The sequence below is a fragment of the Periophthalmus magnuspinnatus genome, chromosome 8 (genome assembly GCF_009829125.3).
Source record: "Periophthalmus magnuspinnatus isolate fPerMag1 chromosome 8, fPerMag1.2.pri, whole genome shotgun sequence".
Taxonomy (NCBI): Eukaryota; Metazoa; Chordata; class Actinopteri; order Gobiiformes; family Gobiidae; genus Periophthalmus; species Periophthalmus magnuspinnatus.
Genome location: NC_047133.1, coordinates 816,706 through 840,001, shown reverse-complemented (window position 1 = coordinate 840,001; position 23,296 = coordinate 816,706). Strand labels below are relative to the sequence as shown.

Below are 23,296 nucleotides of genomic sequence, written 5' to 3'. Positions count from 1 at the left end.
TTCTTTACTTTGCCCTACACACACATAAATATATATAAATATAAATATATATATATATATATATATATATATATATATATATATATATATATACATATACACATATACATACATACATACACACATACATACACAATATATCCATATATCTACATATCTATCCACATATATACACACATACATATACATACATATAGCACACACCAACACAACCTATACATTATATATGACCTATACAACATATAATATCTATATATGACACATGCATAGCATACATATATACATGCAGCTGCACACATATATAAATATATGTATAATATATGTATAATACACACACACATATCCACATACGTTTACATACACACACCCGTTATGAGCAGAGAGAAGATCCAATGCAGAACTTGAGCCGCACTCAGTCAGGCACTATAGCTTCCCAGTAGTTTGCATTTCAGATTTCTTTTAAATATATGTAATGAGGGAGACTGTTTAATGTCAATGCTTAATTCATTCCATATTTGTGGACCTCTATAGCAGACACTAAAGCTGGTACATTTTAATTTCCTAAATTTTCCTTTTAAAATACTTTTTTCCCTTGTGTTGTGCTGATGAGAGGATGATTGTAGTGGGATAAGGTCACACAATCGACTGTTTAGTTTGTGAACCACAGACGGTTTCGCTGAGTTTAAAGGTAAAATACATGTGAGAGGAGAATAATAGACAAAAATGTACACAACGATCAGAGAAATATAGAGACGTGATGCTTATTTTCTGCCAGGGCGAGTTTTTTTTCTAAATAAATCAAACCGTAAATCTACAGTGGACCCAAAACTTCACAATTTGTCCTGGTTCATTTAGATGAAGTTGATAATAAACGATCATTTCAAGTGGCACAGTAACAGAAAGAGCAAACCTACAGTCTCACACTTCTGTTTGGATTCACTTTAGACCAGAGCCACATCAGGAAAATGGTCTCAAAGTAAAAAATAAATGTAACTACTATTTATTCAGTTTATAAATATCGCACATGTATTTCCATAGATGTAAAAAACATGTCTGTGTAACTGTATCTCCTGAAAAAGTGACATTTCAGACACTCAGACCTTTTCATTTACCTTGCTGTGGGCCGCATAAAATGACACGGCGGGCCACATTTAGCCCATGCACCTTGCGTTTGACACACGTACTTTAGACACTTGGATGATTATTTTACGTGGCGTTTGGTTTAGTTTGTAAGAATCTGTCAAAATCTGCAGTAGATCCATCCACTGGCAGCACAATCGAGAGAAACATCAACATTTCTGAAAAAACGTCAGGCTCAAAAATGAAAGTTTACGAATAAAACTGCGCCGCGGTTTAACGTCGACTCTAAAACGGTTAAAACTCTCCAAACGGACGTGTCTGCTGTGCGTCTCTGATCCTTTCCGCTTGATTTTGGTCTGACTAAAAATGTCCTGCACCCCGTCATTGTGCGACCGCAGGGCTGCGTGTTTGGGCCCTTCTTTTTGTTCCTTTGGTTTTTCTCGGCGAAGCTCCGGCTCCTGCTCCTGGAGTCGAGCCGTCAGCAGTTCAGAGGCGTAATTACAGAGAGTATGAGCTTTCATGCTGCGGCTGTGGCTTTGTGCGTATTTGTGTGTATTTGTGCGTTCATCTGAGCGCCTGGCGTGTCTGTACTTGGCGTATTTAGGTCATGATAGTGAATATATTAACGCTGAGATCAATCGTCCGCTCCGCCGGGCGCTCGTTACTCCGTGTTGTGTGTTTTGTGAGTTTTTTCCCGCTCTCTGTTCTCTCTGCGTCGGATTAAACTGATTTCACTGGCGCGGCTTCTCTCCCGCGATAGAAAAAGGTAGGGCTTTGTGTTACCATGGCAACGGCGTAGAGGGGCGGAGTCTGACGAAAATACTTCAAAGTTTTTTTGTTCAAAGCGTCTTCTCGTCCCGACACATCCAGGACGACTTTAGGAACGGTTTTTATGACGTCACAAATGAAATCTAATTCTATTGTTCGATCGTCTTTATTAAATATAATGTTACTGAATATTTTTATTATTAAATGTTTTGTAACAATTTTCACAATCCACGAAAAACTTGACACGCCTGAAGACGACGGGTCACACCCACTGAGGAAGGAAAACAATAAAACAATAAAACAATAAAACACAGACACTTTTTACTCCAAAAAATCACCACAAAGAAACGATTTTTCATTTTTCTTTTGTTTATTGCTCTGAAAAACTCACTCCTGTTTCCATGGAAACTTCCTTTGGCTGTAATATTCCACAGTACGACATTAAATCTATGTCCACGAAGAACGTGACGAAATACACACTGTACTTCAAACTGTACTACACTCTGTACTACACCCTGTACTACACTCTGTACTACACCCTGTACTACACCCTGTACTACACTCTGTACTACACCCTGTACTACACCCTGTACTACACCCTGTACTACACTCTGTACTACACCCTGTACTACACTCTGTACTACACTCTGTACTACACCCTGTACTACACTCTGTACCTTCATCATGATAAATATTTCTCAAAAGTACTTTTTAGATTGAGAGTACGTGACCTTTGACCTGCTCGTTTAAACCTCGTCACATATATTCTGTGTTTCCAGGTGAGGAGGAGGAGCTGGGGCCTCCGCCCTCGGTCGATGAAGCCGCTGACGCGTTAATGACTCGTCTGGACTTTTTACTGGGGGATAAGACGGTGACGCGAGACTCCGCCCCCTTTTCCCACGCGCAGGAGGATGGAGCGGTACGACGCCACGCCCCCGACTCACAACACGACCCTTTAGTTTGATTAAACACACTTTACTTTATCACTTTATTTTATCCGTCGACCCGAAAGAGACAAATGTTTTGATTAATCGACTTAATTAATCATCGTATATTTATTTTTAAAAACATTAAACACATAAAGACAGAAATGTGATGACGGAGGAATGGACTGAAGTCAGACGTTTATTCTTTTTAATAATAACAATAATAATGATAATAATAATAATAATAGCAATAAGAATATTTGTAATAATAAAAGTACTGAGGCTAATAATAATAAAAATAATAATAATAATAATGAAAATAATAATAATAATAATAATAATAACGCCTCTGTTTTTGTTATTAAATGTCTTTTCGTGTGTTTTAGTCTTTAGTCCAGATCATAATGTCCAAAAATATGACTGTGATTATTTTACTGATTCTTTTCAGTCGACTCGTGTTTAGTTGATGAATCTTTGTAGATTTATACATTTCTTCTTAAATCCATATTTGTCCAGCTCAGTCTGTCCTGTCCTCCTCGTCCCTCGTCCCTCGTCGTTATTCTGTATTGATTTGTCCCTCGTTCTGTCTGCGTCCCCAGAGGATCTCTCCGTCCTCCAGTCTGGCCAGCGGCAGCACCTCCCCCTGCTCCACTCTGCTGCCCCCTGCTGGAGGAGAGAGTAACAACAACAACAAGCACGCCCCGTCCAACTACATCACCTCCCCCTCCTCCACCCTGGACAGCAGGGACAGCGGCATCATAGGTACGACAAACACACAAACACACAACTACAACACACAACTACAAACACACAACTACAACACACAACTACAACACACAACCACAAACACACAAACACACAACTACAACACACAACTACAACACACAACTACAACACACAACTACAACACACAACTACAACACACAACTACAACACACAACCACAAACACACAACTACAAACACACAAGTACAAACACACAACTACAACACACAACTACAACACACAACTACAACACACAACCACAAACACACAACTACAAACACACAAGTACAAACACACAAGTACAACACACAACTACAACACACAACTACAACACACAACTACAACACACAACCACAAACACACAACCACAAACACACAACTAACAGTTTAAATCTGTCCTAAAGGTTTTTATATTTTGCTGCAGTCGTGTTATAATCTTAAATGTTACAGTCGTCCTGGTTTATCGTGGGGGTCACGTTCTAAAAATAAACATGAATTATCAGCTTTATTTTAATTATTCTCTGTTTTTGTGTGTCAAACCCCTCACCACACACTTTATACACTTTTCTCACACAGGCGTTAACATTTTCTCACATTTCTCTTTTGTTTAAACTCTCTCAAAGTTCAAACCTTCATAGATTTAAAAAAATAAGTACAGAATTATAGAATGAAACTGATTGTGAAGGAAGAGCTGCCCTCAGACAAGGCACGACTCCATGAGACGCAGCCGAGATGCACAACATGAAAAGTCGTTGTGTGATCAGATAAACCCAGGGCCAGAGCGTCTTAAAGAAGAGATTTGATGAGTTGAAGAGATTTGATGAGCTGAAATGCATGTTTCATTTTATCAGTCTGTTTTCAGGCTCTAACGTTTATTTGAGGAATAAAAATCTAAACGTTTCCCTGAAGTGTGAATAAAAATGATGCTTTTAGAAACACTGTCGGTGCAGAACGTTTCATCGACTCTGTGGGTTTTGTCGGGGAGAAAACTTTAGAGTCACTGCGATCCAACATTTATGCACCGTATTTTCTGGAGTATAAATTTGTAGAAGTTTGTAAAATGCAGGATTATCAAATGTTTATCTGTATTTGTGTTTATTTCTTTCTTTGAACTCAAAAAACAAGACGACATTAGATCAGAAAACTAAACCTCACACTTCTCTCCTCCCGTAGCCACACTGACGAGTTACTCCGCCGAGTCGGCCGTGGAGCGAGAAAACAACAACGGCAAGTACCACGGCAACGGTTACCACGGCAGCAGCCTCAACCTGTGGCCCCAGGGCGGCGAGCGGCACGTGGTCGCCTCTACGTCCTCATCCAGCGTGGCGGCGCCGAGGGGCGGGACGAACGGCTTCCTGTACAGAAACGAAGACAACATGTCCGCCTCCACCTACAGCCTCAACAAGCTCCACCCAGACGGCTCCTCAGGCTCCACCCACTCCATCCCTCTCTACCTCATGCCCCGCCCCAACTCCGTGGCAGGTGAGATGTGTGTGTGTGTGTGTGTGTGTTTGTCGTGTTGTGCGTTCGGTTTTCTGTCGCTCCGTGTGGGTTTATGTCTGAGCTGTGGACGTCGCACTGAGTAAATCTCTGCTGATTGATTAAAGTCTGACTCATATTTGTGCTGTAGTTTAACTTTGGTCAAATGAAACGAGGAGAAAAGGAGAGACGTTTATCCTCTGAACTTCAGCAGGTTTAAGGTTTAGAGTTTTGTGTTTTCTCCTCGTGTCTGTTCTGTGTTTAAGCTCGATGTCGTGATCAGAAGTGACGTCCATCCTCCTCGTTTTAAAACAGAGAAACTTGAGCTGCATGTGCCTTTATCTCACAATATCCCACATTTAATATCACTCCTAAAGTTAAACAGCCGATACAACGCGACTAAAAACAACTGAAATACTGAACTTAATCTGCTCCTTAAACTGGCAAAAAGTGATGAGGACAAATCATTTGTAGTTCACACAGTTCTCATGTTGTTTAACAGACGAGATAAACTCTGCTCTTTTTAGGAGAAATAAAGGTAGGATGAAGTCAGGACAGATGTTTTCAGTTGAAAAATGCCTCTGGTTGTGTTTTGTTTTGTGAGACTCGTTGTGTTTGTTGTTCGTCCTGATGGAGTCGACTCAAACTTCAGAACTGCAACAAACACACTGGATTATTATCGATTAATCCATTATCCAGGATTATTACCTCTATATGTCTGTCTGTTTATTTCTCTATCTGTCAGTCTGTCCGTCCATCTGTTTATCTGTCTATCTCTCCATTTATCCATCTGTCTGTTTATCTGTCTATCTCTCTGTCTGTCTATTATTTATCCGTCTGACTGTCAGTAATAAACCAGTCGTCCTAAAGTAGAAAAAGTATAAATTAAATGATAAATTTCTCTCCATGATCTCGTCCTTTTCTAAAAATCAAGTCTTCCTCCTCTTTTCTAATCCTCCTCTTCCTCTGAAGTCGTTTCTTTGTGTCACAAACTTCTCTCTGGGTCTAATCTCGTCGTCTTTTCCCTCTTTTGTTGGACTTTATAAAACGTAAAAAAACGTGAGCTCTTTGGAGGAAGGAAGTGACACGTATGACGTAACTCACACACGTATACACACACATACACACACACATACACACACACACACATACACACACCCACACCGACACACACACACACATACACACACACATACACCCCTACACACCCCGACACACACACACATACACACATATACACACAGACGCACAGACAGGATACAAACGGCTGGGACTTTCTCAGCACGAGTGGATAAAGTGGACATAAAGTGGACATAAAGTGGACATAAAGTGGACATAAAGTGGACATAAAGTGGACATAAAGTGGACATAATGGAGTTTGGATGTGTTCAGTGGTGAGTTTGGACAAAATAAACCGTTTAATTTTAACTTTAACGAGCTCAGTGTCGTCTTAGAATAAGTTTTTATGCTAAAAGTTACGGACACAGTGATTGTTTCAGTGTGAAGTGACGACGGCGTGAAACAAGTGAAAGTCTCTGCAGTTTGATGTTTGTCTTTTGTCCTAAAGTCAAAACTATAATTGCTGATGTTGGTGAGAACAGGCTGTGTTTTCAGTGTTTATAATGTCATTTCTTTGGTAGAAAATGTGACATATTTGTTGTAATTGTCAATTAATTGAGCTACAAAGTGAAAGTAGATTATATTTTGGAAAGAATAACCAACCAACCTAAACAATAATATAGTTTATTGTGATAAAAAGGGTCAACAATAATCATTTTGTGGGACATTTTATATAAGATAACAGAGATAATCGCTGTTATTTCACCAGAATGTGCAGAAAAAAAATGACTTATCCACAGGAGAGTTGACAGGGGGGACAAAAGGGTCTGTTGTCCAGGGCCCCAGGGTCTTAGGGGGCCCAGAATCGGCCCTTTTTTTCCTATTAATTTGTATTCCAGGGGGCCCATGTGAGGCTTATTACCCCTGGGCCTCCAAACATCAGTGGACGGCCCTGCTCATCCATAACAACTTGAATCATTATCGTGACATAATCGCAATTACACATTTACACACCCTCAAAAAAAAAAAAAAAAAGGTCACACACTAATATTTCGTGGCTCTGACTTTCACGACTTTCTACTGTTGTTTTTCTTCGATTTGATTTCACCAAACGCCACATTTCTTCCTTGAAAACGATGGGTCTCCTTTATTCTTCCCGTTTTTAATAATTGTTGGACAGTTCTTAACACAATTTGAGTCATTTCTTCAGTCTCCTCAGACGTTTTCTCTGCTTGACGCCGATGATTTGACTTTTCTCAAACAAACTCACATCTTTTCCTCGACCCCGGGACGTGTCTTTCCACATGTTTAAGAATCGAGATGCAGCTCATTGCTCCAGTCGGGGTTAATTAACCTGTTGCAGCTGAAAGATACTGTATTTTTCAGGCTATAAGGTGCACTTAAAATCCTTTAATTTTCTCCAAAAACAACACACCGCTTTGTAATGCTGCGCACGTTTAGCCTGAAAAACACGGTAATCGCTCGTGCAGTAATTATCCAACAGAACGCTCATATATATTTGCTTAGTTAGACATTTTTTTTGGCCTTGCAGTGTATTTTTTTCACGCAACGTTTCAATATCGTCTCATGTCTGGGGGAAAATAAATCGAACCTACAATTCAACGATTTACGCATCATTATTGCCACTATTTTCACTTTTGTTTTCTGCCGTTATTGTTCAATTTTGCATCGATTTGTTGTTGGTTGTGCTTTAAAAAGGACATTTCTACACAAGCGATTTAACATCTTCTAATCTTTTGTCCCTCCGTCGAGTCGTCCAGGTCTGATCCAGAGTCAAATCCAAAAGTTAAATCTGTAACTGGACAAAACGTTGGAGTGAAGATGTTTGTGGCTTCTTCTGTTCTTCAGTGTTTTCTTATTATTGTTTTGTGCTCAGCTGTGAGGACGTCTCAGTGAGTCCTACAACAGCTGTGACTTTGTCCTCACAACTTGTTAAATTTGTGAAGCGTTCAACCAGAGCAAGGCTTGTTTTTTTGGCTTTTTGTTTACGTGCTGCAAGGTCAGAGCTAATAAAACTGCTCAGGTGTGACTCAGTTTTACTCTCCCTTTAAAAAAACCTCCAGCCATGTTGAAGTTTCAGTGACTTATGTGGCGGTTTTGGTTCGTATCTGCTGGAAAAAAACGCTTTATGCTGGATTTTTTTGGAGGAAAATGCTAATAAATATTGTATTTTTCAGCTACGAGCACTGCCCACCTTGAAGATCTGGCGTATCTTGATGAGCAGCAGCGACACATCCCGTCCAGGACGTCGCTCAGAATGCCCAGACAGAATTCTGGGAGTCGTAGTCAACAGGAGCACATAGGTAACCACGGAAACCTGTTTGGAAATGATTCAAACCATGATTTACACAATGATTTTACTAATAACGGGTCGTTTTTTTAGTCCGTTTTACTCCATCGCTCAACCTCAAGCCCTTCCACTTCGAGATTCCCGGGCTCGCTGCTGATTGGTTGTTCACGGGAAGGGAGTGGCTTTTCCAGGAAGTCGATGCCTGTCTGCGCAGCTCGGATCCAGCGCAAAATCGCGGCGTGGTGATCGTCGGTAACATGGGCTTCGGTAAAACGGCCATCATCGCTCGACTCGTGGCTTTGAGTTGTCACGGAAACCGGATGTGGCCGAGCGCTGCGAACACGAGCGTCGCTAAAAGTACGAACGACGACTGCACTTTGTATAAACGTGGTCACTGTGTTTTGTGACGTTCTCTAATAAACTGTTTTTAGATGCTGAAAATGCACAGTTTTCCCATAATTCAGTGGGACGAGGTGAAGACGTAGATGAAGGACGAGAGGGGAGCTGCCCGGGGACTCCAGAGATGAGACGGAGACAGGAGGAAGCGCTGAGGCGGCTGGCGGGACAGGTACGATAAAACGCTCCAAAGTCAACGCCGTTAACACCAGCGCGTTCAGTTTTACACATTTACTCACGAGGAGCAGGTTAAGACGCTCGGATAAAACAGTGGAGTGTGTTTTTCAGGCTGAGGTGTGTTCAGACTCGCGGTTTAGTCGTGGTTTAGTCATGTTTTAGTCGCGTTTTAGTCGCGGTTTAGTCGTGTTTTAGTCGCGGTTTAGTCGTGTTTTAGTCGCGTTTTAGTCGTGTTTTAGTCGTGGTTTAGTCGTGTTTTAGTTGCGGTTTAGTCGCGGTTTAGTTGCGTTTTAGTCGCGTTTTAGTCGCGGTTTAGTCGTGTTTTAGTCGCGTTTTAGTCGTGTTTTAGTCGTGGTTTAGTCGTGTTTTAGTTGCGGTTTAGTCGCGGTTTAGTTGTGGTTTAGTTGTGGTTTAGTCGTGGTTTAGTCACGGTTTAGTCGCATTTTAGTCGCGTTTTAGTCGTGGTTTAGTCACAGTTTAGTCATGTTTTAGTCGCGTTTTAGTCACGGTTTAGTCGTGGTTTAGTCGCGGTTTAGTCGTGTTTTAGTCGCGGTTTAGTCGCGTTTTAGTCGCGTTTTAGTCGTGGTTTAGTCGTGTTTTAGTTGCGGTTTAGTCGCGGTTTAGTCATGTTTTAGTCGCGGTTTAGTCGTGTTTTAGTCGCGTTTTAGTCGCGGTTTAGTCGTGTTTTAGTCGCGGTTTAGTCGTGTTTTAGTCGTGTTTTAGTCGTGGTTTAGTCGTGTTTTAGTCGCGGTTTAGTCGCGGTTTAGTCATGTTTTAGTCGCGGTTTAGTCGTGTTTTAGTCGTGTTTTAGTCGTGGTTTAGTCGTGTTTTAGTCGCGGTTTAGTTGTGGTTTAGTTGTGGTTTAGTCACAGTTTAGTCATGTTTTAGTCGCGTTTTAGTCACGGTTTAGTCGTGGTTTAGTCACGTTTTAGTCACGGTTTAGTCGCGGTTTAGTTGCAGTTTAGTCGTGGTTTAGTCGTGTTTTAGTTGCGGTTTAGTCGCGGTTTAGTTGTGGTTTAGTTGTGGTTTAGTCGTGGTTTAGTCACGGTTTAGTCGCATTTTAGTCGCGTTTTAGTCGTGGTTTAGTCACAGTTTAGTCATGTTTTAGTCGCGTTTTAGTCACGGTTTAGTCGCGGTTTAGTCGCGTTTTAGTCGCGGTTTAGTCGCGTTTTAGTCGCGGTTTAGTCGTGTTTTAGTCGCGTTTTAGTCGCGGTTTAGTCGTGTTTTAGTTGCGGTTTAGTCGCGGTTTAGTCATGTTTTAGTCGCGGTTTAGTCGTGTTTTAGTCGTGTTTTAGTCGCGGTTTAGTCGTGTTTTAGTCGCGGTTTAGTCGTGTTTTAGTCGTGTTTTAGTCGTGGTTTAGTCGTGTTTTAGTCGCGGTTTAGTCATGTTTTAGTCGCGGTTTAGTCGTGTTTTAGTCGTGTTTTAGTCGTGGTTTAGTCGTGGTTTAGTCGTGTTTTAGTCGCGGTTTAGTTGTGGTTTAGTTGTGGTTTAGTCGTGTTTTAGTTGCGGTTTAGTCATGTTTTAGTCGCGGTTTAGTCGTGTTTTAGTCGTGTTTTAGTCGTGGTTTAGTCGTGTTTTAGTCGCGGTTTAGTTGTGGTTTAGTTGTGGTTTAGTCACAGTTTAGTCGCATTTTAGTCGCGTTTTAGTCGTGGTTTAGTCACAGTTTAGTCATGTTTTAGTCGCGTTTTAGTCACGGTTTAGTCGTGGTTTAGTCACGTTTTAGTCACGGTTTAGTCGCGGTTTAGTTGCAGTTTAGTCGTGGTTTAGTCGTGTTTTAGTTGCGGTTTAGTCGCGGTTTAGTTGTGGTTTAGTTGTGGTTTAGTCGTGGTTTAGTCACGGTTTAGTCGCATTTTAGTCGCGTTTTAGTCGTGGTTTAGTCACAGTTTAGTCATGTTTTAGTCGCGTTTTAGTCACGGTTTAGTCGTGGTTTAGTCGCGGTTTAGTCGTGTTTTAGTCGCGGTTTAGTCGCGGTTTAGTCGCGGTTTAGTCGTGTTTTAGTCGCGTTTTAGTCGTGGTTTAGTCGTGTTTTAGTTGCGGTTTAGTCGCGGTTTAGTCATGTTTTAGTCGCGGTTTAGTCGTGTTTTAGTCGTGTTTTAGTCGCGGTTTAGTCGTGTTTTAGTCGCGGTTTAGTCGTGTTTTAGTCGTGGTTTAGTCGTGTTTTAGTCGCGGTTTAGTCATGTTTTAGTCGCGGTTTAGTCGTGTTTTAGTCGTGTTTTAGTCGTGGTTTAGTCGTGTTTTAGTCGCGGTTTAGTTGTGGTTTAGTTGTGGTTTAGTCACAGTTTAGTCGCATTTTAGTCGCGTTTTAGTCGTGGTTTAGTCACAGTTTAGTCATGTTTTAGTCGCGTTTTAGTCACGGTTTAGTCGTGGTTTAGTCACGTTTTAGTCACGGTTTAGTCGCGGTTTAGTTGCAGTTTAGTCGTGGTTTAGTCGTGTTTTAGTTGCGGTTTAGTCGCGGTTTAGTTGTGGTTTAGTTGTGGTTTAGTCGTGGTTTAGTCACGGTTTAGTCGCATTTTAGTCGCGTTTTAGTCGTGGTTTAGTCACAGTTTAGTCATGTTTTAGTCGCGTTTTAGTCACGGTTTAGTCGTGGTTTAGTCGCGGTTTAGTCGTGTTTTAGTCGCGGTTTAGTCGCGTTTTAGTCGCGGTTTAGTCGTGTTTTAGTCGCGTTTTAGTCGTGGTTTAGTCGTGTTTTAGTTGCGGTTTAGTCGCGGTTTAGTCATGTTTTAGTCGCGGTTTAGTCGTGTTTTAGTCGTGTTTTAGTCGCGGTTTAGTCGTGTTTTAGTCGCGGTTTAGTCGTGTTTTAGTCGTGGTTTAGTCGTGTTTTAGTCGCGGTTTAGTCATGTTTTAGTCGCGGTTTAGTCGTGTTTTAGTCGTGTTTTAGTCGTGGTTTAGTCGTGTTTTAGTCGCGGTTTAGTTGTGGTTTAGTCGTGGTTTAGTCACAGTTTAGTCGCATTTTAGTCGCGTTTTAGTCGTGGTTTAGTCACAGTTTAGTCATGTTTTAGTCGCGTTTTAGTCACGGTTTAGTTGCGGTTTAGTCGTGGTTTAGTCGCGGTTTAGTCCGAGAGGTCGTTTTGTTGCGATGTAAGTGAAGACTGGACGTGACTAAGACGAGGATAAAGCTTCATTCAATAAAATAAAAGGATAAATGTCATAAACCTCTTTCAAAACGCTGAGAAACGTAGCTTGTTGCTTGCTGCAGGTGCTCTTTATGGGTGCTCTTTACGGGTGCTCTTTACGGGTGCTCTTTACGGGTGCTCTTTACGGGTGCTCTTTACAGGTGCTCTTTACGGGTGCTCAATAGGTTCTAAAATGTGACAGAGGGGAAGGGCCAGGATATATTTACAGTGGGAAAGTATTTTTTATATTTCCTAAAATCATTAAAGTTCCTTTTTTCCTCTTTAATGTTCACACAGCGCCACATAGTGACGGAGAGACAGACATTTTAGACATTTTTGCAGAATTATTCACATTCAGTTCATGCCGGTGCCAAAAAATCTACCACTTGGTGAAAAGGTAAATTGAACAAAGTTTGGTTCTATTTTAATATAATTTGGTCACATTCAGCGGCCCGGATTAATCAGTCCAGCGGGCCGTGTGTCGCCCCTGGGCCGTAGTTTTCCCATGTCTGGACCAGTGCGACCGAGATGTTGAATGAACACTTTGCTGCACTAAGAACTTTAATGAACAGTTTTATTTATTCTTTATTTTGATTTATTTAAAATGCGACTCACAAACATAAGATTCAGTTCAGTCGCTTCAGTCGAACGTGGAGACACTTTTTAAAACGTAAATGTTACTGTTTGTCCATTTTTAAAACAGACAAAGACAGAGACGAAACAAAGAGTCTGGAGTAAAGATGCACTGAAGTGAAATTGAATAGAAAAGCAGCAGGAATTAAACCCACTGCATCTGATTTTTACTGTAAAAAACACAATTTGAGCGTCTTATTTATGCAGCACGATCAGTTTATAAAGACTTTAAGACTTTTCACGACTCACAGAACAGAGCGACGTTTTACAAAAGGTAAAGGCGACAATAACGCCAACACACACGTCAAAATAATGAGATAACATCCTGTTTTCTAGTTAATTACAGACTCAAAAACACAGAGGACGACTGGTTCATTTCCTCGTCGTTTTCTCCGCAGGTCGTGTCCTTTCACTTCTGTCAGGCGGACAACTGTCACACATGTCTCATCCCGGAGTTTGTCCACAACATGGCCGCCACGCTCAGCTCCAGTCCTCAGCTGTCGTCGTACAGAGACCTGCTCCACCACTCGCCCCAGCTGCAGAGCGTGCTCAGTCTGCGCTCCTGCATCCAAGACCCCGACGCCGCGCTGCTCAGGGGGATCCTGGAGCCGCTCGACCTGCTCCACAGAGGTACGTCGGGGTTTACGAGGCGGCGAGAGGATGATGTGGTGACTCTGGTGTGCGTTTTCTGCAGAGAGGAAGATCCACGCCGAGCGGACGGGGCTCATTGTGCTGATTGACGGGTTGAACGAGGCAGAGTTCCACCGCCCGGACTACGGCGACACCCTGGCTTCCTTCCTCAGTCGGAACATTCAGAGATTCCCTCCCTGGTTAAAGGTCATCACGACCGTCCGCACGGCCCAACAGGTACACGGTATTTCTACTCCGAAAGAAGGTCGTCATAATAGTTCACCGACTGTTTCACACCAACAAATCCTGTTTTTGTGAAGTTAAACTAGTCAAATTGTGTGATCTTGTTGATTTAAGCTGTAATGATGTATGAGGCAGGTTGTTTACAGATGTTACTCAATATTATCTCAGACAAAAACATATTTATTTAAAAAAAAAAGGTAAAAAACAGGTAAAAAGCGTCATTGTGTTTGTGTTTGTGGGGTCAGTGTGACTTGATGATAAATTAAAAATCTCCGACACAATAGAAACATTTAAAAACAGGTATAAAACGCGACTTTTTGAACATTACAGGACTCAGGACTGATTCATGTGACTGTTGTAGTTTGTAGTTTTTTCGTTTGTTACATATCGAGTCTTTTGTTGAACTGAAGCTGCTTTTCTCTGAATTCTTGTGTTATTATTAAATATGTTCAGGTGTTATAAGTCATTTTTACTTGAGCCTAAACCCTTTCAGTCATGACAGAAATGTTATGTACAACTTTATACGAGTGAATAATGTTTGATTTGAGTGAAATGAACAAATAAAAAAATAAAATAAATAATAAAAAACAATATTAAAACTTATCAGGTTCTTAAAAGTTGAAAAAAGTTGAATTTAAGGCCTTAAAAAGTGTTAATTCTGGCATGAAAGGTCTTAAAATATGACCTAATACATGACTTACTTTATATTATGCAGTGATTTCTGCAGATTTCTTCTTCTCTTTCACAAACGCTGCTGAGTTTTGACTGACTGTAAACACCAGGATCAGGTGGATACACAGTTTAACCTGTGACACACACGTCTCCAAAAACACTGGAAATAACAAAGTCCTGGTCAAACGAGTGGATTATTTTAATATTTTGATGCTTTGTTGAGATGGAATAAAGGATCTGGACGTGTTTTACAAAGACTGGAAAGGAAAATAACCTGAAAATAAGGAAAATAACTCAAAAAATATGGAAAATAACCTGAAAATAAGGAAAATAACCCGAAAATAAGGGGAAAAAAAAAAAAAGAAAATAAGGAAAATAACCCGACCTCCTGCAGCGAGTGTGATGCTTTTAAAATCTGAATTTGTCAAATCGACTTTAATAATAATAATAATATTTTATTATTACATAAATACATACATTTTATGACTTTAGCTGATTGCGAGCGGCCCGTGTGTCGTCCATGTCTTTTCTGCTGATCTGAACCTGGTTTTTGTCGTCACAGTCACATGACCCAAATATAAAGAACTGAATTCAAATCTCTGGACGCTCTGCTGAAGAGTGAGAGGTCAGACATGAGGTTTATTTATAAAAAAGACGTTAAAATCACAATTCAACACATCAAAACACAAATAATCATCATGAAATTAACGTCAAAAGAGAAAAGTGCAGAATAAAAACCTTAATAAAACAAGGACGGACTTTCAGACGCAGCTGTGGATGAAATTGTTTTATTATTTTAATTATTTATTGTCAAGTAACTAAAAGGTTATTCCAGTTTGTCCTGAACATTTATCACAACCAGCGCAGTGAACAGAAACGTGTGTGTGTCCCTCAGTCGTCCAGGTCTGATCCTTAGAAAAAGCCAAAAGTCAAACAAACTCGAGTGGTTTTAAGAATTTGCCTTGAGTCTTCAGGACAGAAACTATAATTAGACTCATGATGATGTCGCATTTCCACTCAAATCTGGTGTAAATCATCTAAAACTCTCCGTGACATGAGCGGTTTCCTCGGCGATTCCCTCGGTGACTGTTGTGATTGTGCAGATGGAGTCACAGCATCTGAAATTGTAACGTAAAGTGGTGATTCTGTATAAATGTCGACGGTGAGCGGTGATATTTCCCCTCAAAACACATCTAAAATAGTCTGTTAAACGTAAAAGTCTTGATCCTGCCGTGAGGAGCTGATCACAAATAAGGAAGTGAATGATTTAAACTGTCACGTGTGTAATAATTTGTGTCGAAATCCTTCTCAAAGTTCTGTAATCACTAAACTTTGTCCTCATTTGTGTCCTCGTCTCTTCCAGGACATCACACAGTCCTTGGCGTTCCACTGCGTCTCGTTGGACTCGATGGAGGAGAACGGCGCCATCGAGGAGGATCTGCAGGTGACACGGCCGCGCCCCGGTCACACTCTCACCCTCCGTGTCTGCGTCTGACGTGTGTGTTTTTCTCCAGGGATACCTCACGCAGCGAATCCACAGCAGCGCCGAGATACAGAGCAACGTGTCCCTGGGAAACGGACGCCTCGACAACACGGCGCTGACCAAACTCATCGGGCACCTGAAGAGTCTGAGCCGAGGGTCCTACCTGTACCTGAAGCTCACGCTGGACCTGATCGAGGGGGGATACCTGGTCCTCAAGAGCTCCAGCTTCAAGGTGAGAGTCTGAAACAAAAAACACTTTACTTAACCTCCTCAGACTCGAGCTCTTTCATTTCTTTATTAACGTCTCTGTTATTTGAGCTGATTGGACCTGATGATGTAAAAACAAAGACAAAGACAAAACAAATATAAACAATAAAGTCACATTTGAATAATTTGAAAAAAACGATTAAATACCTGAACACAGAAACATTTTTCCGTATAAAATATAAACAAAATGAGAAACAACAATTGTGCCTCTTGGATCGAAGTGTCTCGTCTGAACATCTGACAGGAGCAGGACATGTGTGACTTTAACACATGGATATAAATATATACTGAAGTATTTTAATATTAATGATTTACTCTCACTGTGAAATCGTCCTCTCGTGTCATTGTCCATGTCTGTCCAACCAAACCACAGTCACAGGGACAAGGACAGAGTCTTTTATACGACTGAAGACGTCAGAGCAGTGTCTCGTTCTTGAGGTTTGTTGTTGGTGTCTCAGGTGGTTCCTGTGAGTCTGGCCGAGGTTTATCTGCTGCAGATGAACATCAGGTTCCCCACACAGTCGTCCTTCCAGAGAGTCCTGCCCCTGCTCAACGTGACCACGGCCTCACTGCACCCGCTCAGCGACCAACAGGTACCACTGTGCCCCGCCCTCTGCACACGCCCCCTGCCCCGCCCCCTGTGCTTCTTTCTCTTAAATCATGTGACTTTTGTGCCGTAGTTGTTTGAGGCGGTGAACGCGAGCGCCGTGACCGGGGGAACTCTGCCGTGGGCGGAGTTTGTCCAGAGGGTGGAGCAGCTCTCTCCGTTCCTGATGTGGCGGAGCGACGGGAGCCGGATGTTAAAACACGCCTCCTTCAGAGAGTGGCTGGTCTGGAGAGAGGACGGGCAGGACAACCGCTTCCTCTGTGACCCCAGGTACGGTCAGAGAAATGTGTGAGCCAGAGGTGAAGTCAACAACATGTGACACAGATGGACATTTGTTTTTCCTCACACGTCCAGTTCAGCAGAAACACTTGTTGTTTTTGTAAAGTTCCTCCATGTGTTTAAAGTGTCTTAGTTCTTGAGTTTTGTCGTAGTAATAGTGTTTTTCTCGCTGCTAAAACATTTTGTGAGGCTTAATCACAAAATTCACAACTTAAACTCCACATCTGCCACATAGTTTGCCCTTTTTACATCATTTTCCTGCTCAGGCGTCGACGATAAATAAATCCCATCACTCGCCGTCGGATGTGACAGTTTACTTCATATTTCAGAGGCGTCTTGGCTCCGTACTCCATTTTATCCTGTTCTAGTTGTGTTTTCTTTGCTGTTGCTCGTCTCTCACGGTGTAACGCTGACGTGTGTGTGACGTGTGTGTGTGACGTGTGTGTGACGTGTGTGTGACGTGTGTGTGATGTGTCCAGGAGCGGTCACACTCTTCTGGCCTTCTGGCTCTGCAGACAGGAGGGTAAACTGAGCCGGCAGCACACTCTGGAGCTGGGACATCACATCCTGAAGGCTCACATCTATAAGGTACACACACACACACACACACACCCCACACACACACACGCACACGCCGCCGTAAAGCCGCTCCGCCTCACACACACACACACACGCCGTAACTCTGTGTCGTTACGCCTCCCCAGGGCCTAAGCAAGAAGCTGGGGGTTTCCTCGTCCGTGCTCCAGGGGCTGTGGCTCTCCTACAGCACGGGCGCTCTGAGTCCGGCCCTGTCCTGCCTGAGGAACGTCTACACGCCCAACATCAAGGTAACGTTTAAAGACCAACCGCACGACGAGCCTCGCGAACGAACGCGAGCTCACGACGGCGCCGTGTGTCTGCGCAGGTGAGCCGGCTGCTGGTTTTGGCGGGAGCGGACGTGGACTGTCGCTCGGACGTCCTCAACAACGCCCCTCTGCTGTGTGTGCACGCGCATCTGGGGCACAAGGACGCCGTCGCTCTGCTGCTGGACCACGGAGCGCAGGTGAATAAAGAAGGACGTTTACTGTGTTTTCTGGACTGTGACTTATACTCAGATGTGACTTAAACGTGAAATGATTCAAATATATAAAGTCACATGTTGGTGCTTGTCACAGTGACGTCCACACGAGGGCGCTCTAGAGCTGGACCAGTATCTCCTCCTCCTGAACCACTGAACATTTAAAATATCAACATTACACTCATTTAAAAGACAAACACTCAACAAAAATGACACTAAAACAAAATGGTTTCTCTTGTTTTTTCTTCTTTATTTATCTGATTATCTGTTAATATCTTACGTTAACAAACCAGACACGTGTTCAGTTCTGTCTGTGCTTCAGCTGAATAAATATAAATGTGTTACGTTAGCGTTAGCATTAGCGTTAGCGTGATGTACTGATATTCAGCCTGTTGTTCCACATTTTATTATTATTATTACAACTTGATTTAAAGATAAAATGGTCTCGGATTTTGTCAAATACATTTCCCCCAAAAATGCAACTTATACATGTTTTTTCTTTATTATTATGCTTTTTTTTACATAACAGCAGCACTAAACAAACCGTGGAACAACTATTTATATAAACAAAGTCTAAAATATTTATATGATCCATACATCTTTTTATTACAGCATTAGCCTAAACTAAAGGTGCAGTATGTAACTTTCTGGAGGTGCTTCATGGAAATACAAAGTTAAAACTGTATTTTAAACATTATTTTTACGACTTAACTGTGAAAAATCAGACAAAATAAGAGTCAGATTTATGGAGATGTAAACTCACTCATTTTATGTGAAACAGACACAACCAAAAATAAAAAAAACATGTTCTTTCATTGTCATTTTTGTCTGTAAAGTTACACACTGTGGCTTTAATTCATCACAGTATTAATGCAGTGAGTTTGCACAGATGTGGATTTAAACACAGTGTCTGTTTGTTATTCTGTTTTTATTGGATTATTCAGTTTGTCGTTGTACAGTAGTCGACTCTCACTCTCTCGTCTCCTCTCTCGTCTTCTCTCTCCTCCTTTCTCTTGTCTTCTCTCTCCTCTTCTCTCTTGTCCTCTCGTCTTCTCTCTCGTCTTCTCTCTCGTCTCCTCTCTCGTCTCCTCTCTCCTCTTGTCTCTCCTCTTCTCTTCTCTCTCATCTCCTCATCTTCTCCTCTCCTCTCTCGTCTCCTCTCTTGTCTCCTCATCTTCTCGTCTTCTTGTCCTCAGGTGGACGCTCAGTCTAGCGACGGCCTGACTGCTCTGTGTTTTGCTGCTGCTGCTGGACATTTGGAGATTGTGACGATGCTGATTCAGCACAGAGCCGAGGTATTTGAGTTTACGACGGATTTGACACTTTAAATTTCACTGCACGTCTTTACAAAACGAGAGGAAAAGAATCAGGAAAGAAGTGTTTTAATTATTATTAAATGATATTGAACACAGCAGATAAATCGCACACACAGATGTTTCGACGTGTCGGTGCAGAGATAATTATAATGAACCAAACAACACGTGGAAAATACCACAGACTCAAGTTTCCTCCATCTCGTCTTTTCTGCTCGTTTCATTAGAGAAGAAGGAAAGACACGAATCTGCAACATCAGACCTGACACAGACTGGGCCGGGTCTATAGACACGTTTAGACCTGGTTTAGTCCTGGTTTAGACCTGGTTTAGACCTGGTTTAGACCTGGTTTAGTCCTGGTTTAGACCTGGTTTAGACCTGGTTTAGACCTGGTTTAGACCTGGTTTAGTCCTGGTTTAGACCTGGTTTAGACCTGGTTTAGTCCTGGTTTAGACCTGGTTTAGTCCTGGTTTAGACCTGGTTCAGTCCTGGTTCAGTCCTGGTTTAGTCCTGGTTCAGTCCTGGTTTAGTCCTGGTTCAGTCCTGGTTTAGACCTAGTTTAGTCCTGGTTCAGTCCTGGTTCAGTCCTGGTTTAGACCTAGTTTAGTCCTGGTTTAGTCCTGGTTCAGTCCTGGTTTAGTCCTGGTTTAGTCCTGGTTCAGTCCTGGTTTAGTCCTGGTTCAGTCCTGGTTCAGTCCTGGTTCGATCTCCTTACACACTCACACCCTCAGAGTTGTGTTGTTGTATTTGTGTGTAAAGTGTGTTGTTGTTGTGTTGTCCTCAGGTGGGACATGTGGACGGCTCAGGTCGTTGCGCTCTGGTCCTCGCGGCTCAGCGCGGGCGTCAGGACGTCCTGCGCTTCCTCCTCAAATGTGCAGACTGGAGCTGCACTACCTGCTGTGGCCAGAGGGGGGCGAGCAGAGGCCAGGCCCTACAGCAGGCGCTGACCGCAGGAGCGAGCATGGGTCACACAGAGGTACAGGCACACACTGTGTGAAGGGGACTGTGTGAAGGGGACAGTGTGAAGGGGACAGTGTGACTGACATGTTTTTGCACAGACTGTGTCCTTCCTGTTGGACCTGCCTGAGGACGAGGACGACAGGCCTGAGATCAACACCTGGGACAGTCTGTGGGGAGAGACAGGTACAGGACGAAAGCATCACATGATTTTATACTTTATATTATATATATTATATATATTTTATACTTTATACAGGGAGGGTTTATCAAACTTTAGTTGGATCAGAGTCGGTGTTTTCCAGAATATTTATGAAAATAATGTCCTGAGGAGAAATGAGTCGTTTGAGAAATAAAAGATTCAGACTTGGGGTAAAAAGTTGAACAGTTTATTTACAAACATGGAAACGTAAATGTAGATTTACAGAGCAGAGAGTAGAGACGGGGACGTAGGCAGTGGGACACAGGGACACAGAGACAGAGACACAGACAGGGACACAGGGACACAGACACAGGGAGACAGGGACACAGAGACACAGAAAATCCCAGATTGTTGAGACTTGAGATTCTTTGTACTAAATGTTTACTGTGTGTTTTGCTCAGCGCTGACCGCTGCAGCGGGCAGTGGCCGACTGGCTGTGTGCAGACTCCTGCTGGATCAAGGAGCCGCTGTGGAGAAAACCAACCGCCGCGGGGCCACGCCCCTCTTCAGCGGCGTGAGGAGAGGACACTGGCAGGTGAGGACACAGACACAGGAGGGTGTAGTTTATGAGTTTATTCTGTTCTGTGGTGGTGCAGGTGGTGCAGCTGCTGCTGAACTCTGGAGCAGAGGTGAATATGATGGACGTTCAGGGACGCACCGCCCTCATGACGGCCGCCTCAGAAGGTCACATGTCCACGGCACAACTGCTGCTCGACCACGGTACAAAAACACGTTCTATAATAATGTCACACGTGTCGTCACATCTGAACGATTCTACACGACTGTGTTAAACTAAACACATGGTTCTGCTGCAGGTGCGTCTCTGGACCTGTGCGACCGGGAGGGACTGACCGCCCTGAGCTGGGCGTGTCTTAAAGGTCAGCTGTCATTGGTCAGAGAGCTCGTGGACAGAGGAGCTGACACCACACACGCCGACCGCAGCGGACGCACGCCGCTCGACCTGGCGGCTTTCTGTGGAGACCCTGAAGTGGTATTTACAAAAACATTATTTGCTTTTTTTTGTTTTGCCATTTTTGCTAAACTATATTAAAACTCTTCTAGAACGTCGTTCAGCGTAGACAGTTTCAGTTGTGCTGCCATTTGTGACGACAATTATATCATCCATTTTATCTAAGACTTTTATGGCACAGATGAAAAAAACATCAGTATTTTAGTCTAATACAAAAATATTACACATTGATCAGATGCTCAGACGTGTTCTGTTTCATTTACTCCACCTCTGTGCGGCTCCATCAGTCGGAGCAGATCAGGACGGTGCTGGATTTCTCGTCCTGTTTGGCTGCAGCAGAGTCTCAGTGGCTCATCTGTGTCTTCAGTTCAGTGATGTCCTGTGTCTTTGTTCCATACTCGATGTTTAACACAGAGAGAAGTTTGTGACGTCAGGTCCATCAAATCCAACCGTCTGGAAATGCAAAGTACAACAGAATAAATCTAATAAATATGTCTGATCCGTTGCCGTTGTAATTACTTTTTAAAACCCTGTATTAGATTAAAAAGTGTCATCTGGTGTTTTTTTAATCATAAACACTGCGTCACTGAGACATTTCTCTTCTCTTCAGGTGCAGTTCTTGGTGGATCACGGGGCGTCGGTGGAGCACGTGGACAGCAGCGGGATGCGTCCTCTGGACCGAGCCGTCGGCTGCAGAAACACGTCTGCTGTGATCGCTTTGCTCAAGAAGGGAGCTCAGATAGGTACAGACGAAAACTGACACGGATTTAGATTATTAGGGCGTTAAATTCAAACAGAAGTATAAAAAAACCAACACGAGGGAAGAATATTGAGTCAGAAATACGGTTAACTTGACATAGAAACGAAAATAATCAGGTGAAAGGACTTGAATCCATGATAAATAACGATGAGATTTAACATTTTCACATTAAACTTTTGGATATTTCTTTCATAAATTGTTAAAAATAGTTCATCAGCCTCAGTCGTCATCAGAAATTATGACGCAAAACCTTAAAACTCTCTACTTTGAACACAAAATGCACAGATCAGATTCATTTTATTCACCGTGGTCTTGTGTTTTCTTCGACGTAGGACCTGCCACTTGGGCCATGGCCACGTCAAAGCCCGACATCCTGATGGTTCTGCTGAGTAAACTGATCCAAGAGGGAGACCGTCTGTACAAGGTAAAGCCGCCTCCGTCACACCAACGTGAACGTGTCGGCTCATTTTACCGTCGCAGTAACACAAACCTCTACGTTCAGCAAGGGAAAGTGCGCGAGGCGGCCGTGTCCTACCAGTCGGCGCTGCAGAAGTTTCCCGGTGATGAGATGAAGACGTTTCGACAGCTGCGAGTGTCTGTGCTGCTCAACCTGTCGCGATGTCGCCGCAAAATGAACGTACGGGTTGTTTTTTGAGACTTTTTTGGTTGGATTTAAGGAGAAGACGATGCATTTAACTGTTTTTATCCAGGCAGATGGACAGAAACTGAATTATGGAGCTGCAGTATCTTGAAAGAACTTATTGAGTGACTCGGAGGTTGATGCATTGGTCAAAAAAAGCAGAATTCCAGAGTTTATGTCAGATGTAACAGTTCAGATCACAGTTTGGACGAGACAAAGACGACATATTCTTTGTTTTACACGACTCCTGTACAGCTCCTGTCTTACGTTTCTGTGTCACTCGTTTGCTTTAGGATTTCAGTTTGGCTGAGGAGTTCGCCACCAGAGCCCTGGAGCTGAAAGCCAAATCGTATGAAGCTTTTTACGCCAGAGCCCGGGCCAAACGCAGCCGCAGGTAACTATGACAACACGAGGCGCAAAAAATACACCAGCGACTCTGTAAACATCCTGTGAAATAAACACGAAAACACTGAGCAGTTTGGATGATTACGGCAGCACGGTTTTATTTT

The 23,296-nt window shown here is 42.8% G+C and overlaps 1 protein-coding gene across 1 annotated transcript in view; it reads left to right on the top strand.

Annotated features, from left to right (window-relative positions):
• The window catches only part of tanc2a (tetratricopeptide repeat, ankyrin repeat and coiled-coil containing 2a), a 47,135-nt gene that overhangs the window by 20,885 nt on the left and 2,954 nt on the right, over window positions 1-23,296 (top strand). The window contains exons 4-28 of the mRNA XM_055223463.1: window positions 2,628-2,767; window positions 3,374-3,536; window positions 4,712-5,020; window positions 8,275-8,400; window positions 8,481-8,744; window positions 8,819-8,955; window positions 13,106-13,337; window positions 13,402-13,574; window positions 15,616-15,696; window positions 15,767-15,967; window positions 16,461-16,595; window positions 16,683-16,879; window positions 17,368-17,476; window positions 17,593-17,715; window positions 17,793-17,930; window positions 19,142-19,240; window positions 20,043-20,234; window positions 20,317-20,401; window positions 20,819-20,952; window positions 21,014-21,137; window positions 21,233-21,408; window positions 21,998-22,130; window positions 22,480-22,571; window positions 22,650-22,784; window positions 23,081-23,181. Coding sequence (XP_055079438.1) covers window positions 2,628-2,767; window positions 3,374-3,536; window positions 4,712-5,020; window positions 8,275-8,400; window positions 8,481-8,744; window positions 8,819-8,955; window positions 13,106-13,337; window positions 13,402-13,574; window positions 15,616-15,696; window positions 15,767-15,967; window positions 16,461-16,595; window positions 16,683-16,879; window positions 17,368-17,476; window positions 17,593-17,715; window positions 17,793-17,930; window positions 19,142-19,240; window positions 20,043-20,234; window positions 20,317-20,401; window positions 20,819-20,952; window positions 21,014-21,137; window positions 21,233-21,408; window positions 21,998-22,130; window positions 22,480-22,571; window positions 22,650-22,784; window positions 23,081-23,181 — 3,799 coding nt within the window. The remainder of the gene's footprint in view (window positions 1-2,627; window positions 2,768-3,373; window positions 3,537-4,711; window positions 5,021-8,274; window positions 8,401-8,480; window positions 8,745-8,818; window positions 8,956-13,105; window positions 13,338-13,401; window positions 13,575-15,615; window positions 15,697-15,766; window positions 15,968-16,460; window positions 16,596-16,682; window positions 16,880-17,367; window positions 17,477-17,592; window positions 17,716-17,792; window positions 17,931-19,141; window positions 19,241-20,042; window positions 20,235-20,316; window positions 20,402-20,818; window positions 20,953-21,013; window positions 21,138-21,232; window positions 21,409-21,997; window positions 22,131-22,479; window positions 22,572-22,649; window positions 22,785-23,080; window positions 23,182-23,296) is intronic.